The sequence below is a fragment of the Pholis gunnellus genome (assembly GCF_910591455.1).
Source record: "Pholis gunnellus genome assembly, chromosome: 16".
NCBI classification, from domain to species: domain Eukaryota; kingdom Metazoa; phylum Chordata; class Actinopteri; order Perciformes; family Pholidae; genus Pholis; species Pholis gunnellus.
In genome coordinates, this window is record NC_136543.1 from 611,363 (window position 1) to 628,842 (window position 17,480).

Consider the following 17,480-nt stretch of genomic DNA (forward strand, 5'->3'; position numbering starts at 1 on the left):
CTATCTCTCCTTTTTATTCTGTCCTCTGAGCAAAAGGGTCTTCTGTCCTCCTATAAGTGGGTAAGACAGAAAAAGGGTATTCTTTTACCCATCTCTGAGGGGGTAAGACTCCTAAAGGGTCTTCTGTTCCCTTTAGAGTGGGTAAGGGGTCTCTCCCATTCTCTAGTTGGGGGAGAAGCCCAAATCTCACAGTTTTTCTGCTGCTTTTTATCCTGGTCTGATGCTGGTAACCTCCCTTATTTCATGCATCACTCACACATGAGTCCTCCTCTCTCTAGAGCTGACACAGAATGTAACTGGTTTGATCCTGTTAGAACCAGAAGCACTATATAATGCTCAAGTGACTATATTACACAAAGTGTCTAACTCTAGACAGTTTATATGTTAAATCACGTCTATCATAAAATAAAACAAGTTATATTTTGATGGTTATAAAAAGTGTAAACAAGCTATATGTTGTGCTGGTTATACTTTGAACTCAAAAAGGTTACAGGTTATAATAGCTATACTTTTATGCTTTCATACTTTTCTACGATCTTTCAACAAGACCCCTTTGAAATTATTTCTAAAATTTTAACTTGTTAGCCAAAAAAGTGCAAAATTGTATATCCCACTATTGATAATTGCTTCAATTAGAGCACAATTCGCTCACTTAAAGTATAACCCACCCAGTATCAATATTGCTTTCCATGGAGTCTTGTTAGGCTTTTCAGATTTATTGCTTGTTTCTCAATCACACTGCAAATTAGGATTTTTAGACTTTTGGTCAGAGTTAGTAAGGAGTTAGAAAATGTATGAGAATGGGTGCTCAATTAAAATCAGTTATTGGACTTATTAGTTTTTGCCCTACATGTAAAAAATTATTGCAAATGCATCTCAGCAGCCAATATGTATTTTTTTATGTTCTTCAAAATGTTCGAATGCCGTTTACTATAATTCCTTAGAAAACACAGATGATATCCTGTCAAAAGGAAACCATTTGGGCACAAGTCTACTTTATGACAGTAAAATAAACTGGAAATAGTTCATGTGCAAATAGAAAGTAACATTGTAGTCACTTATGAGAAACCATTTCTTAAACTTGCAGTTAGCTAAGGGCACAAGCTGTCTTGTAACACATAATAAAACCTCTGTTTCATTCTAACTGTAACATACTCTAATGGCTTTAAGGCCTAAAGGCTCCACCCCTCCTGTCATTTTGCACGCTGCAGCTAACCTGTAGATGGTGCTGCAGGTTGTGTGTTCTGCTGTGTCAGGGTCTGTTAACAAAAGGGAAGATTGGAAAACTAAATGGCATTAATATAGATCCTCGGTGTGATCATGTTGAAAAGTAATAGCATTTCAATGACTAGTAATCACAATAGTATTACACTGCATTTATAATGAAAAAAGATATCAAATATGTGTCATTTATTTCTTTCCTCAGCTTTGCAACATAATGTAGCTGACGTGTTACCCTACTGATGCTGATTCTGCTTTGTAGTAATAAAGAGGCAGCGGCAGTACTGGCTCGTTTGTTCTTTCATAAAGATCTGGAAATATGGATTGAAGCACAATATTTCGTTTGACAAAACATTTTATGAATTTTTAAAACAATTAGCTTACCTTTAAAAACATTTTTTAATAGACTTTTGGACTGAGCACTAAGATAATTACAAAGATGAGGAGCACCGCGTTGTTTGTGTGTCGGAGAGAGAGAATCAAGGTAGACTATACCTCAAATGTTTAAGTTATTTAATAATAATTAACGACACTTCAATACTTTCACATAATCACTTTTTAGGTCTTCTTACAATCATCCAGCATCATTTGCTTCCAACAAGGTCCATTTAGAGAGAATTTCCTCATCAAAGCTCCAGATAACTTGTGCTATGATTTAGTTCCATATATATTGAAGTAGCCAACAGTTGTATTAACGTCTGTATGCAGTCAACAACTGGCTGTCAGATCAAATAAAGAAAGTTCAATTAATAAATATCATAATAAAGAATATCAAATACAATATTTGTCAGTTTTCAAATTGAACTGGATAAATTATAAATAATACATAATCTAATAATAAAATGTTCTCTCGTTTCAAGTAAAATAGGGACTGGATTAAAGCTTTTGAAAAATGTTTCTTAATTAAAATAAAGTACTTCATTTTAGAAAAATGAATAGAACTGAATTGTCCTGCAGCTTTAAATTCTGTTCATTCAGGGTGAAGTGATGTCAATCAAAACAGAAAGATATTATATTCTTGTCATCTTCTAAAAAGAGAAATGTGTGAGCATGGACTTTCTCTGTGGTTATTAAACCACTTGTTTCAGCTCTATTCTCTCTGTTAACATCATTGTTGTGAAGTGAATTCATGTGTTAGGATTCTCATCATATTGGGCTCTTAGGTTTATTTGTCTGTGCCTAATTTCGGATGTGAGTGGGTACGTTTGCTCAAAAGAGTAGTTCTTTGTCTCTTCACATTACCGCTTTTTATTATCTCCAGTCTCTGAACATATGAGACATACTGGTGTTAAACTGCCCGTAGGAAGAATGAACATATAAGAGTCTGTCCACTCTCCTCTTTTTGGAGAACGTCATGTGAAATAACTTCTCTGATTCACGTATTATTCTCTACTCTGTCTCTCCAGTGTGTGTGAATCTCACTCGAGTCGGGAAGTTTATCAGAATACACATATTTGATTGGCTGAGTATAATCACGTGATGTGGTTTACAATGGCTGGTTGGTGTGCTTCCTGGACCGCTGAACGAGTGCCGTAAAGACTGCGTTGGTTAAAATAGAAGCACTCTGTCAAAATGTAGTAATTCTCAATTATCTATCAGTTATAGGTCCAGGTCCAGATAAAACAGCGTCTGGGTCCGGACTAGGACCGCAATCCGCCTATTAGTGAGCCCTGTACTAAAAAGTCACCTGATGAGAGTGAATATGAGTAAAGCTGCTGTTTCTGCTAACGTCCCTGGTCGTATATGTTACGTACTCCGTAGTTCTAGGCGGATGAGGGAAGTAACAAAGTAAATAACTCGGGGGGGAAAAAGAATCGTGGACAACGGATGAATAAACAAAAAATGATTTATTAACCAAAAGATGCTCCCAAAGGCAACAATGGAAAACAACTTTCTTAAAAGGAAAGCGACACTAACCAACAGCAGTAATAATGAAACTGGAAACGTCAGACTACTAACAGTAGCATACACGTTTGAACAGAGGAGATCAACACACGGCTTCAATGCTGCTACTTGGCCCACGGGGTTGTCTGTGTGGATCTCCCGGCCTCCTAACCACCATGGCATTAATAGGTGATTGAGCCCAGTCGCGTTTACTCACAAGCTGCAGCTGCTAGGTAGGAACAAGGGTGGCACCTGAATGGACACTGGGGGTGGGATAGAGAGAACAGAGAGACAACACGGTAACAGTACCAACCAGCTAACTGATGTCGTCACTGATATTTTCATCATCTCTCTGTCACAGGAGAGAGTTCACACCTGCTTCATCGTTCCTGTACCGAAAACGTCTGCAGTGTCCGGTCTAAATGACACTTAGCCCCATTCTGATGAAGTGCTTTGAGAAACTGGGTCTCCAGCACATCAAAGCCAACATCCCAGCCAGCCTGGACCCTCACCAGTTTACATGCGAAGCCACCAGCTCCACAGAGGATACTGTCTCCACTGCTCTCCACTCAGCCATCACTCATATTGAAAGTAAATAGTAATGGATGTACTTGTATAGTTCTTTTCTAGTCTTCCGACCACTCAAAGCTCTGTAACACTACATGTCATCATTCACCCATTCATACACTGACAGGAGCTTCCATGCAAGGTACCACCTGCCCATCAGGACTAACTAACATTCATACTACATTCACACACCGTAGGCACAGCTACAGGAGTCAATTGGGGTTAAGTGTCTTGCCCAAGGACACATCGACATGGACTAGTGGAGCCGGGGTACAAACTGGGTTCCTGTCTACATCAGTGTTAACCTGGGATTTAGCATCACAATCAACAGTCATCACACATCTCCATCCACGTGAATGAAGCTCATACACGACTGTATTTCTTATAGAAACTTTTACAGAGGAGCAATAGAAAGCATCGTGAGTGAAACATTAAAAAACTCTCATGGGATGTGTACGGCCAAGACAGGAGGCTCTACAGGGGGGATTAAAGCGGACCAGAACATCACTGGTACCGTCTACTACTGGTACCGTCTACTGAGCATCAGTGAGACTGTGAGCCCAAAGGATGTTAAAAGACTAAACACACCCAGCCAGCTTGTTCACCCCGCTGCTGTCTGGAAAGATATACAGAGGTATCAGCTGTTGTACGACCAGGCTTCAGAACGGCTTCTTTCCTTGGACTGTGAGACTTCTTAATTTATCCTCCACCATCCATATATATAATAGTTTTGTTGTGTAGCAAAATGGGACTACAATCTGAATTTTTTTGTGGAACCCTGTTGTACAATGACAATACAATAACCTTGTAACTGACGTGGCACAATCAGTTAACGTTGACTCTTTGTTTCAAACAGGACAGTTGACCGTTTCAAAGTGTCCTGCATCTCCCTAGTGAGTGCTTAGAGGTTGAGGGTGGGGTTGCAGTAGCAGACAGCCAGGCTATTCTCAGGAAACCAAGGCCGGCAGGGAGTGGTTCCTCAACCCTTATCACCATATCCTGTCCTACACTCTGACGACCGTACCGTTTACACCCTACAGCTCACACTGACTGGGAAACAGAATAGCAGTTCACACAGTCATCAATGAAACCCCACTACACTCCCATCTGTCCTGCTGAATACACACTCTTCAGGGGCATGGTTGGGCTTTCATTTCCATTTCCTCAGCTGGAGCAAAGTGAGAGATCAAAGAGTGGACTGAATGTGACTGAAATACACGAGGACAAATGTATAGTTGGTAGAGAGGAAAGCTGCAAGATCCTGTTATCTTGATATATTTGAATCAAATATATTATGGCTATATTGTATCTGAATGTCAGGAGCAGGGGAAGTTATTGTAAAAACTCCTAGAAAATGAAAGGTTTAAGAGTCCAGACCTGCTCCACATTCCTTTATTGAAGTATTTACTGACTAGTACATTCTAGGATAGATTTAATGTTGGATTACAAATAAAAACTGGCAGGCCCTGGGACAGGGGGTGTCCGGTTATTATTACTTTTTTTTTGTAGATAGAGTAGCTGTCAGTATTGATGCTTTATGCCATTTGTATTGCTACATTTCGGTTTTGTTTTTGATCTTTTCCTTCAATTTCTAATATTGTATGCCAGCTGAATTGTAAACATTTGAATGCCTCAACCCCTTAAACTAAAAAGACAGAATAAGAAGCTGCCATTATGTAGTAATTAGACGGCTCACTTATCACAATTTTACAAGCTCCTCCTCAATATCAAACATTCACATATATAATGACATTTCTAACTAGTAAGCTTATGCCACTGTTAGACTTGTGGCTAAAAAAAAGTGCATTTTAAAGTCATATTTTGCTGCCATTTAAAATTGTTAAATTCTATCCTAGTTCAAAGAGATGGAACAAAACCGTTGTGCAGACAGAACTGACTGCTGCATAAACTTTACCAGGCATGAGACAGCCCTCTATCTACTTACCATTACAAAAAAAGGAAATCGACCAAACTGCACAGGATAGGGGATCTAGCCTCCTTTCCTCACACACTGGAACCCTGACCACCTCACAACAGGCAATGGTGGATCCCGCTCTAGCTGCCTGGATGGTCTGCACTGCCGGACAGACCAGCCCTCCAGAGTCACTCTCCGGAGCCAAGCCCGGAGAGGATGGCCCGGAGTGGGCAGTGCGCCGATTTCCCCAGCCTCACGAGACAGAGACAGAGATGAGCAGCAGACATTGTGTCACTCTCCGTCAAAATGCAGTTTGAAGATCCATTTTGCTACATAAGAAAACACAGAAAAAAAAATAAATCAGATATCTGATCAAATGTGTTTTCACTTATACAGTAAACGTGGCCAAAAGCATATCTGAAATGTGTATTTCATATTTCCCCTATTTACACATTAAAATTGCACCTATCATATATTTCTCTATTGAACAACGGAATCTGAATCCTCAGCTCACTGTTACTTAAAATATGTAATCTTTATTCATTTTATGTGCAATCTGATCAATATATCAGTTTCAAATCAAGTTAAGATCTATTTCAGATACATTCATCAGACAAGCATTACTCTTGAAAGGAGGGCTCAGATGAAAATACATTCAGTGTCAGTCAAAAGATGACTAAATATAAGAAAAGCTGTCTTTGCTATTTTGCATGTACTTTTGTGCCTCATGTCCGTAACACAACTGGTCATTTTCACATTTTTGAAGTGCCAGGCTTTGGATCATGAGGGGACAATAACTTCTAAATGTAACTAGAGATCTGGGGACCCAAGGATAAAAAAACAGTTAAAGAGTGACGTCATCCTTCGGTGTTCCTGAACCATTTGCATTAAAGAATATACCTGTTGGAACCTAGAGATGTGTGTCTTGCTCTCACACTAATCCACTGTTAATTACTGCACAGGTTCTGAGTCCAGGCCAGGAAGTCAGGCGGGCTGATATGTATGTTTGGGAACAAGTGACCCCTAAAGTCCCCCTCCGTCACTGTGTGAAAGCATGTCTGTCATCCTCCAGCCAAGGGCCATGGGAAGAGGGAGAGGCTTAACCTGGCATGCCACCCAGCCTTGCGTGAGCTTTGTGTAATGGAAACTATTTATGGCCACTGGGCAGGCAGCCATATTGCTGGAGAGGAAGGATGCTCCAGATGCAGGAAGGGCAGTGGACCAACTGTGTTCACAGTCAGTCAATGAGGACTTCTACTTTTCCATCCAGTATTTCACCGTTACTGATCCAGCCAGGAAGCACAATGATGAAAACATATTAATACATAAGTGATACAAGTTTCTTACACTCTGAGTGTGGTTTATGCACAGCTCCAACAGATGCAAGTTTATTAAAAACTTGCATAGATATCTTCCCATTTGAAATTCTTCAGAGGTTGAGGTTTTTGAACGTGCTGGAGAGCCAACGTATTTCATTATCTCTGACAGAACTTGACTACGTGGGGAAAGGCAAATAACAGATCAGCTAGAACAGTCTCCTGGAAAATTATTACGATATCCAAAGTCAAGACGACATCTAGTCTCATATCACAATATTAATATATCGCCAACTCTTACGTTCATCTCAATTTCATTTAATTATATAAGACAAGTCACATCATTTGGATCTATATTTCAAGTTGAATCTGTCTATTGGTGGAGAAGGCATACAATTACAACATGTCATAAAAGCAAAAGGTTGTGTCTTCGTCTTGATTATGGCAGTTCTACTTGCGTCTTTCTCCAGTTGTTGGATTTCAGTTTTTACATAGCCTATGGCAGTGGTTCTCAACCTTTTTTCAGTGATGTACCCCCTGTGAAATATTCTTTTCAGCCAAGTACCCCCTAACCAGTGCAAAGCATTTTTGGTTGAAAAAAAGATATAATACATAGCGCTGTGCCATCAGTGTCTGATTTATTAAACTGTCAACACTGAAGATTGCATTGTTGCATTGAACTGAGTGCTTTTGCATTTATATTTTAGTGAGAAACTTGTGCTCGTGCTTCACTGAGGATCTTTGTCAGTCTTGGTGGCAGGGAGGCAACTACTGTGATCAAGCTCTTCTCCAGGCACAGTCTGTTTCTTTGCTTTGTTTTGATCAGTCATTACAGAGAAGGAGGCCTCACATAAATATGTGGAGGCAAAGGGTAGTAGCTGCTCTAAAGCGTTCTGTCCCAGGTCAGGGTGCTCCTGCTTCACACACACCCAAAACTGTGTGAGTGTGGATGTGGCAAACTTCATCTGGAGGCCACGGTCAGATGACACTTCCAGGAGTTGTTCCTGATAAGTGAGAGGTAGCTCGCTTCCGTTTACTTCGGACAAGAGAAATGGGTTTCTCACCCAATCCAGCATCGCAGATTTCTCCTCCATGTCAGGAAAGTAGGAATGAAAATCTTGAATCAAGTTGGTCAAATGTCCCACTATGACCGACTTGACTGGAGCTCTGTCCTCATCCTCACAGGTGGCGTGTACCAGGTTGGGTCAAACCATCCTGGAATGGGGGAGTTTGAATAATAATGAAATTGAATAGCCTACTGAATATAAAATTCAGTTCATTAACTTACACTTATATTTTATTGAATATTTACTAAATAACTATTTTTCAAGGATTTTTGAATGGATGCTAATTTTAAATCAATTAAAATTAATCTCACGTACCCCCATTTGAGAACCACTGGTCTATGGACATGTTTTCCACACGCACACACCTCAAAATTCTAATTGGATTCAGAGTTATGTATTGACGTAATCTTCACCCACCTAGTGTTCAAACTAAATGTGCGATCTTCTGAGTTGTTTAATAGATCTAGATATAAATACCTGTTACCAAAGCTAATCAAGTTAGCTAAGGAATGTTGAAGTAGTGTTAGCTCACTAAGCTAACTTTACAAGTACAAAGTGCATTGTGGGTGATCAAAACTGTTTAAAATGAACTCCAAACAGTCCAGCACTAACATTGTCATTGGTCCTCACTGCTTTTGTGACACTGAACTCTCCGCAGCACTAGTCTAGAACGGTCACGTAATGAATGTCTGGTCCAATATGTAATCTTGTTTACTTGAACAGCTGTTTGAATTTAGACTTTTAATATTTGAGCATGTTGGTGTCTTTTGTGGAATGAACAAGGTTTTTGTACACCATGTTTGTACTCCTTCAGGCAAGGTAACGTAAAAGGATCATTTTGATTACAGTATTGACTTTGACACTAGTACATACAATTTTGAAATCATACCCAGCTGTACTAGCACGCAACCATCCCTTAACCAACCGTAATCAGCTATCTAACCATTTAGTTAGCTCACAGGGAACAAGCATCTGAGATCTAGTCTACATATCAGATAGATGATACTCACTTTATATTTAACATTTTACGTTTCCTCTAAGTTACCTCAATCATATCTTTGGCATTTCCATACTGACATTCTTTGTTTCCCAAGAGCCGAGAAACACATTAACACTGACATATCTAAAATGAGCAAATATCAGCAAAAATATAATCGCCCAGGCAGATTCATTGGTGTACCCCTAATTCATAATCAATTCTAAACAATAATAATTTAAGATTATTTCATTGTATTCTGACTGATACTTTCCATTCTGTGCATGCAAGTTACAGAGGCGCAAGTCAAGTAGAGGTTGTGCATTATTTACTGCGACAAAGATCCAAATATGGCACAGAGGAACGATCAGCCATGACCGGCACAGAGTTCTGCTCTGTTCAGGCTACGGTCAGTGGAGGAAGTGGCCGTCCTTCACATCCTGCTCTCGATTTCCTGTTGGTGAAGTGACGGTTCTACAAAGACACCCTTGCCCTTTCTCATTCAGAAGGATTGACAACCAGATGTAATGTTTGAAATGGATTGACATGTTCTATGACACCAGATAACAGTGTTTACATGTCAGGGTCATTGTGCATCCTGTTCTTAGTGAACATTACTCTTTTTGACCCCCCCCATTGTGCAACATGGATACAAAATACTTGTCCCTACAGTGACATATGCAGCGTTTATCAATTGTCTCCAACACAAGCTTTGGTAGCGACACATTTGAACAAGAAACATGAACAGAAGTCAGAGCTCATTGTCCACTTCAGAGAGTTCAGTGTAAACTTCATAGCTTTCTGCTGAATAGCATAATACTGGACTTCCTTGATGAATGGCTGTTGCTGACGAATTGTTGGCATCCAAAGTCCACAGGGCAAAATCAACCCCACTGTCCTCTGTGGGAGCCCAACACTGGCCAGCCTGAACAAACAGTTACACTGCAAGGATCAAACTCAGCCAATCAGACTTCAAAGGGAAGCCAAACGACTGGTCGCAGTGGGCCAGCAGATTGGACACAGCTCACAGTAGTTCTTATGTAGCTTTAGATTCATCTCACATTTTATAGTTCCCTTTGTTAGCACATCATCTCTTCTTCTTCTGCTGCCGCAGCATCTTTCTCCTCTTCATGATCATGGCATGCAGCTTCTCCAGACCTTCCTGCAGTCCCTCACCAATGATAGCACAAGCAGGCAGAAGGTGCCAGGCTGTGGCGGGGCTGAGCTCACCTAGAGCCAACATGCTCTCCATCTCAGCCATACTGAGTGAGTTCCTCAGGTCCTGTTTGTTAGCCACCACCAGAACCGGCACCCCTTGGTTCTCTGTCAGCCGTGTGATCTTGTGCAGCTCTGTCTTGGCCTCCTCAATGCGCTCAGCATCCACAGAGTCCACCACGAACACGATGCCATCAGCACATCGTGTGTAAGAGCGCCACAAAGGACGCAGCTTCTCCTGACCGCCTACATCCCAGAAGTGGAAGGACGCTGTCCGTTGGCTACCTCCAAGTGACACCTTGATCTTCTCTGTGTTAAAGCCCTTAGTTGGGACAGTGTTTACAAACTCATTGAAACGCAGGCGGTACAGTACAGTGGTCTTGCCTGCACAGTCCAGTCCTAGAATGACAATGTGGAGAGCCTGGAAGGACGGCAGGCAGGGTAAGAGGGAGTGATGATCTGATAATCCGTTCCCCATCTTGGTAGAGCAGGAGAAGTCCTCACCAAATGTTTAACAGGCTGCTTTTATTCCAAGGGGACTTCAGTAGGAGCCTGGGGGGTCAACACAGCATGCATAATAAGTCAGAGCAGTGAAAGCACACAAACACCCAGCACCTCATAGCTTTATGAAAGACCCAACAAGTGAATACATCCCCTCTCTCAATGGAGTACCCAGCCTCACAGTATACTGCTGCTGAGTGATGAATGAGAACTAAAGCAGCAGGGTGGATAGCACTCCATTTGCACATGTAGCGCCACAGCAGCCAGCAGGGATTTCATACGCTAATTTCTATTCAGTATTGAGTAGAGCGTCAATCAGTAGACAACGGAATGAAGGCTTTTGAGTTTGACCAAAATCCCAGATGTAACGGTTCACCCAGTGTGCAGTGATGGGGACAGATCGGGAGCATGTTTCAGATCAGACTGAAATATAGTCTAGGCTTCAAAAACGTGTTGCTTGGCAACATACTTACTTCTCTCCTATGCTGAAAGGACAAGGTTTGGATTTCAAAAATATGTTAATTAATATTGCCTCGCTGCAAATACACACACACACACACACACACACACACACACACCCACCCACACACCCACCCTCTGGCAACTCAAACATGTTCAGGTAAATTTGGTCCGCATTCAACTGCAATAAATTACGACTTTCATAATTGGTTAACAGCTGAATGACGGTGAGGTAGATTTGTACGCGGTAACTAATGATTCAGGGAACATCTTTATTCTTATCAAATGAGAAAAGATAAAGCTAGCTCTATAGCTGAATGCAGATACATTGCAGGTTCTTAAGCGCACCTGGCGTGTAACGGTAGACCAGAGCAGGCTCGACTTCAGGCTATGATGCCAACAAGTGTTGGAAATCATTAAAGTTAAATTGGCTTTATTGGGCCCAGTGTGGCTGACAGCTAGGCCTGCACATTTACATGTAACGCTAATGAAACGTACGGTAACGTTACATGACAGCGCAGAGGAATAGAGAACAGTATTTATGTGGGGAAATCATTTCTTTCAGCTGTTGAGCTAAATGTTTTGACACGGTAATCAAGGTGTGTTCTACACAATCCGTAGTATCACTGGAGGAAACTTACCTTCTCCACCAGTGCTGCCGTTCGTCCAGCAGAAGCTCAAAGTGTGTTCCGAGGCGCTGTGTTGGTGCTGTGTTCGTGCTGCGTGCTCTCATAGCTACAGCCCCACTGAGCCGCTCTGCTGAGAGGACTCCCTCTCACTCCTTAGAGGCGCCAAGCCAGACACACTACTAAACAACACCATTTCCGCTACGCTTTTTCAAAATAAAGCCCTCATGAGCTACTATGCAACTCCTTTTCAAGTGTCTTCTTTTGAAAAAGAAAATCGGTTGTTTTGAGCTTTTACAACAATTCATAGTTTGACAGATTTTTGTCAAGTCATTAAACTCAATCGCTGAGGAAGCCCACGAGAAAGCTTGGAAAGTGGATACCAAGTTACATTACTGTTTCAAATTTAAGACAAAAAGTTCTCTTCACCCTCTCATACTCATACAGTATTAGGCTGAAAATGATACAGCATCCAAATAGTCAGGGTTTACACCATAGACTGTACTGTAAAGAGATCAGGTATAATTGTTGGAATGCTGTTAAGCATTCCAACAATTATACCTATTGTTATCCTGTTTCTCTTTATTGTTGGAATGCTGTTTTTGATATATTTTATACTTTTTGAACTGTCCCATTTTAACTTTTATGATTTTTTCAGTCCTTTTCTGCCTTTATAATGGGTGTGTATTGCGCAGCTTAGAGTGCGTGATGTCACCGCTAGAGTGAAGAGCAGCTTCAGATTCTTGTGAAAAAAATATTTGTCTTTTGCCTTCGACTCCACAATTTTCACTCTTCATATATATTTTTTAGATTTTACAGTAGCTAATCCTGTTCTTCTCGTTAAAAAGTGATTGTAGAATCCCAGAGATTTACACATTTGGCAGAAAATCACTTAATTGAGAGGAAAAAACAACTTTCTGCTCCATAGAGACCAATGTTAAATCTGACTACTCATTTCTCAAAGAAAGCAGACGGTACCAGTTTTGTAAATTTGTACATTTTTAACACCACAAACATAAAAAACACATCAGCGCGTTCGGCAGAGTCTTATCTTTCTCACGGTATCCATATTTTATTGATTAGTCTCATGGTTTTGGTATAAAGGGCATATGTTCGACAGGTAGTTTTGTTGAAAATCACTGTTCACTCTAATCTCTCACACAGGTGCTCCAATCACCAACCAGTGCACCCAAGCACACAGGTGTTTCTATGAGCTCATTAGTGATGTTAATAAACACACAGAGGCACTGAGACACACACGCGACTTGGAGATATGCGTGATGCAGCTCAGCCAATCAAATATGGGTATTCTGACAAGTTTCCTGATTCCAGTGAGATGTACACACACCATGACACAAGTGGGCGAGACGAGGAAGGACCTGGCAGAGCAGGACAATAGTTACTTTAGCTGTAAATGTTAAAACATAGGACAATCTCCAAATGAGATGGATTGCTAGAGAGATCAGAGTGTCTGTCTATCTCTGTCCGGTTATCTCTCAGTCTGTCACTCTCTCCCTCTGTCTGTCTGTGTCTCACTCTCTCTCTGTCTGTCTCTCTATGCACATGACTTGGAGGGATTGTTAGTCTCTCTATCTCTCTCTCTCTCTCTCTCTGATTTTGAGAGGACTGTTGCCTTTTTTGAGCTACAGAAACCGTTCGACTATCAAAATGTTCAGCTCTTTCAGGAGAGGGGTGCGATGACTTTTTGCAATTTTTTTTTAATTGGATGTTTATGGAGAAAATCTTCAAATCCTGTGAAACTTCTTCAACTTTCAAAGCCTTCTTCTTCCTCATACTTTCAGCTACAGACACCATAGTTAAACATTTCAGCTAGAAGGGTTTTCAGCAGTGCAGTTTAAATGCTTTCGGGCTACAACATTTTTCAGACAGGTAGTCTCCCGTTTCTGTATTTTCAGCAATTTGTAATCTTTAAACTTTTTGAATTATTAAGCTTTTTGCAATTTTCTTTTTGAATTGGATATCTATTTTCAGCAATGTTTTTGCAATTCATTTCAGCTTTCAGCATTCCAACGCATTTTCAGAAGGAAATGCATTTTCTAGTTACAACTATTGCTTGACTTCTGGAAAAGGCTTGATTTAGTTTACTTCTCAGGTGTCAGATATTCTATATAAAATCTGCTAATCTATTTGACTACACTCCAGTTTGTAATTTGCCCACATTTTCTTGTGTTGGATATCCTGGTTTCCAAATGTATTTAACACTTTTATTGCGAAGGAATGGTGGCGAGTTTTCCTGTCTCGGTCTGCGTAACAGATGACTTGATGCACTTTCTTTACGCTGACTGATCTGAGGTGATGCCATGCCTGCTGCGCTCACGGGCACACACACGTCACCTGTTTTTGTCACTCAAACAGAGGCAACCTCCGAAGAAAGAATCGGATTGAATTGCGGCGGGAAGCAAACATTTCTTTGAAAACTGTTTATTTCAATGCCATTTTATTGCCATAGAATATGGAGTCATAAGAGTGTCATAATAAGGAATAAATCTGTAAAATAATGAGGAAATAAATGTGGAAATATTGAGAGGAATAAATAAAAGAATGAACGAGTCAATACATTTTTTTTTACAATAAATAAATCACTGTTTGTCATACAAGACCTGTAGCTTCTTCGGGCCTGGACTCTGATCCAGCATGTGACATTTGAGCAGATTGGAAATTGTATGCTAAAGTGACTGCATCTCCACAGTAACGCATTCCATAAAAAACTTAAAACCTTCATTATTGAGCATCACTAACATCTTAACTCTACACCGACTACATTTGAGGGTGATCTGGTTAATTTGCAAAGAACAGTATGCCAAATTATGGCCACTGTAAATGTTGTGGCCAGTAAGTGGTACAACATGACACTAGATGTCTTCAGTAGTGTAGCATCTGGAAAAAGATCTGATAATGTGAAGTCCAGTTAGAACAATTTATTCTTTCATGTCAAAACAATCAAATTTGCTGCGTCGCCGTGGCAATGTAACATCAAGTTCCTATTTTGAGGCGAAAGGCGTTTTCTTTGCCGCAACACCACGGCAACATAGTTTCACAAACAATTTAGCATCCCAATCCAATCCAATGTCTTAAGATGGTACTGACCAAATTTGAAATCAATCTGGTGAAATCTCTACTAGGAGTTTGTTACAGTTCCTGGAAATGCCAAGAAATGCCCTAAACCAGTTTATTCAATTCCATATTGAGTTCTTGTTGAGTTTACGGTATACCTCCAAGAGCCTTTTTGTACGTCTCCAACTGTTACATCTAGGAGAAAGGTAACACAGGGGCTTTTGTGTACAATTTTGTATGGGGCGCTATTGAGCAACTTTTACCCCTCGAAAATGCAATTAATTCGAAGTGAGACAAATTATTAAAGCTGCAAGCTGTGCACATCTGGTGTACTGGCTGGGCGCTGGTTGATGTGGCTCTACATTTCTGTGACCATCAGACACAAGTACAAGTTGGCTGCGTGATGCTGGAAATGACATACTGCAGATTTTATACCACTACCTATGCCTAAAATATTGCGCTAGAGGGCACGCTCATTTTGCATCACGTTGCTGTGTACCATTTGTAGATCACAACATGTATATTTCCTGCAAATAAGATAATTACATTACATTACATGAGGTTAATTTCCTCATGTCAGTAGGTGGCGCTACAACAATAAATAAATATGGGTCTGTAGATGCTTTCAGGCCTGGGTTCTTATCCAGCATGTCCAATTTGGGGCAGATTGGGTTATGTAAAGTAAAATTCTGCTGACCTAATTTGCATTGGATCTCTTGAACCCCCGAAGAGAAGTTTCAAAAAGTTCCATAACTGTGAAATGCCTAAAATGGACTATTGTCACATTATCTATCAGTGGCTGGCCATCAGGGCCTGCAAAGCCTTCTCTACTGGCCTAAACAGAATCACAAAGTTATAGCTATTTTATAATTTAATATTTTTTCTTAAATACATTTAATTTTTTCTTATATGTATTATAATTTATAAAAATATTTTCCCCATTATCTTATTTTCTCATTGCATAGCTACTGTCTTCCTGCTTCCAGTGCAGCTTGTTTTAAGTAGAGCGTTTATCCAATCAGATTTCACCTCTGTGTCTCTAGGTAAGAAGAGAGGCCCAGGCCTGCAGACTCACCCAGTGCTGCCATGTGCAGTTTAAGTTGAATGGGGACGATATTGTTGATTGACATAGCCTTCAACCAATCAGATCTTTAGTTTGGGATTCATGGACGCACCAGAGCGGTGTGCAGGCCTACAGTGACGTCAGCATTACTGCAGCTCAGAGTCCAGATGCCTCTCTGCCGCAAGGTGCAGAGTGTGCTGTGATTGGTCAGTGGGCGGGCACGTGACTATGTCCCCGCGAAACATAATGCTTGTTAGCAGAGCTTTGGTTGTAGCAGACAGAGTTCAAGTGGAAATATTTGAAAGACATTTTACCTAGCTTTGTTTTTTTAATATGAAATGGCGGAAGGAGGAGAAACGGATTTAGTGGCGGAGTTACTGGGAACGCTTTTCTCAAGGACATTTCTGAACAAACTGGACAGTAAGAAACGACCCCACAGCTAGCAGCCCTGACCCAGCCTTTGTTTTTTTAATATGAAATGGCGGAAGGAGGAGAAACGGATTTAGTGGCGGAGTTACTGGGAACGCTTTTCTCAAGAAGGACATTTCTGAACAAACTGGACAGTAAGAAACGACCCCACAGCTAGCAGCCCTGACCCAGCCAGGAAAAGGATTTGTATGCAGCGTCGGAGAAGCGTTGCACATGTTATGGCTGTGAATGTGTTTCATTTTAACTGAGCGTCGGTACTTTTGGAGAGACTCGAGTGGATCTACAACTCAACGACCACGTTCGCAGGGAAACAGCTCCACAACTGCGGCCCGCCCTTCGCCGGTCCACGGCTGAAGACGACCACCGAAGGGCGGTCGAAGACGGACAACCGACCGGCGGCGGAAGACCGACGACGACCGGCGAAATACAACTGGGGAGGCTCGACTGGCATCGATGAATGGAGAAGGACTTCTTACTGGAACTGATGTACTGGGATTAAACTCTTTGTCAACAAAGAAAGGAGGATAGACAGCATTTGGTAAGTGAAGTTTGTTTACCTCTACAGTTACTACTGTTCATTTGTCTATCGTGGCGTTTTTATGAATAATATTTGAATGGCTCGTGCTCGTGTGGTGGAATGTGTGGATCCGCTGCAGGTCTGCTGGATTGATTTGTTGCTTTGTTGTCATACGAATATATGCGACTGCTCTTGTGAGTTTGTCATTGTGTTACATTGATTTGGACTATATTGTCCGTTAATGACGCAGCGTCCCGTCATGCTCGTATTCATGTATCTGCACTCTGCATTTCGTGTTTTGTATGCTAGGTGTTGAACTTCATGTAACATTTCATTTCATTTGTCAAATGTTGCCAGAATATGCGGCTTTTACACGAAACAAATAATAACCCGTAGCTGTGACGTCATAATGAGGTTATTAGAAGTGTAGAACAGCACTGAAGGCCCAGGTATAAAATCCACGGCCCGCCACTGCAATCAGGTCAGATTTAAATCCTGGTGGTCAGCAAGCAACACAATCCCACACACGGGCTACACAAAGCTACCTCACTGGAGATGAAGAGCCATGTTCTTCAGACACAAAGCTACCTGACTGTAACGACACATTACCTCACTACTGAATGGAGATGAATCGTCATGTTTTTCAGAC

The 17,480-nt window shown here is 41.0% G+C and overlaps 1 protein-coding gene across 1 annotated transcript; it reads right to left on the minus strand.

Moving 5' to 3' along the window:
- Positions 1 to 10,033: 10,033 nt before the first annotated feature.
- Positions 10,034 to 10,639, minus strand: arl4ab (ADP-ribosylation factor-like 4ab; the record flags this gene model as incomplete). The annotated part of the gene is made up of 1 exon (XM_079175871.1): positions 10,034 to 10,639. The coding sequence occupies one exon, from the start codon at positions 10,637 to 10,639 to the stop codon at positions 10,034 to 10,036; it is 606 nt and encodes a 201-aa protein (XP_079031997.1).
- Positions 10,640 to 17,480: the final 6,841 nt, after the last annotated feature.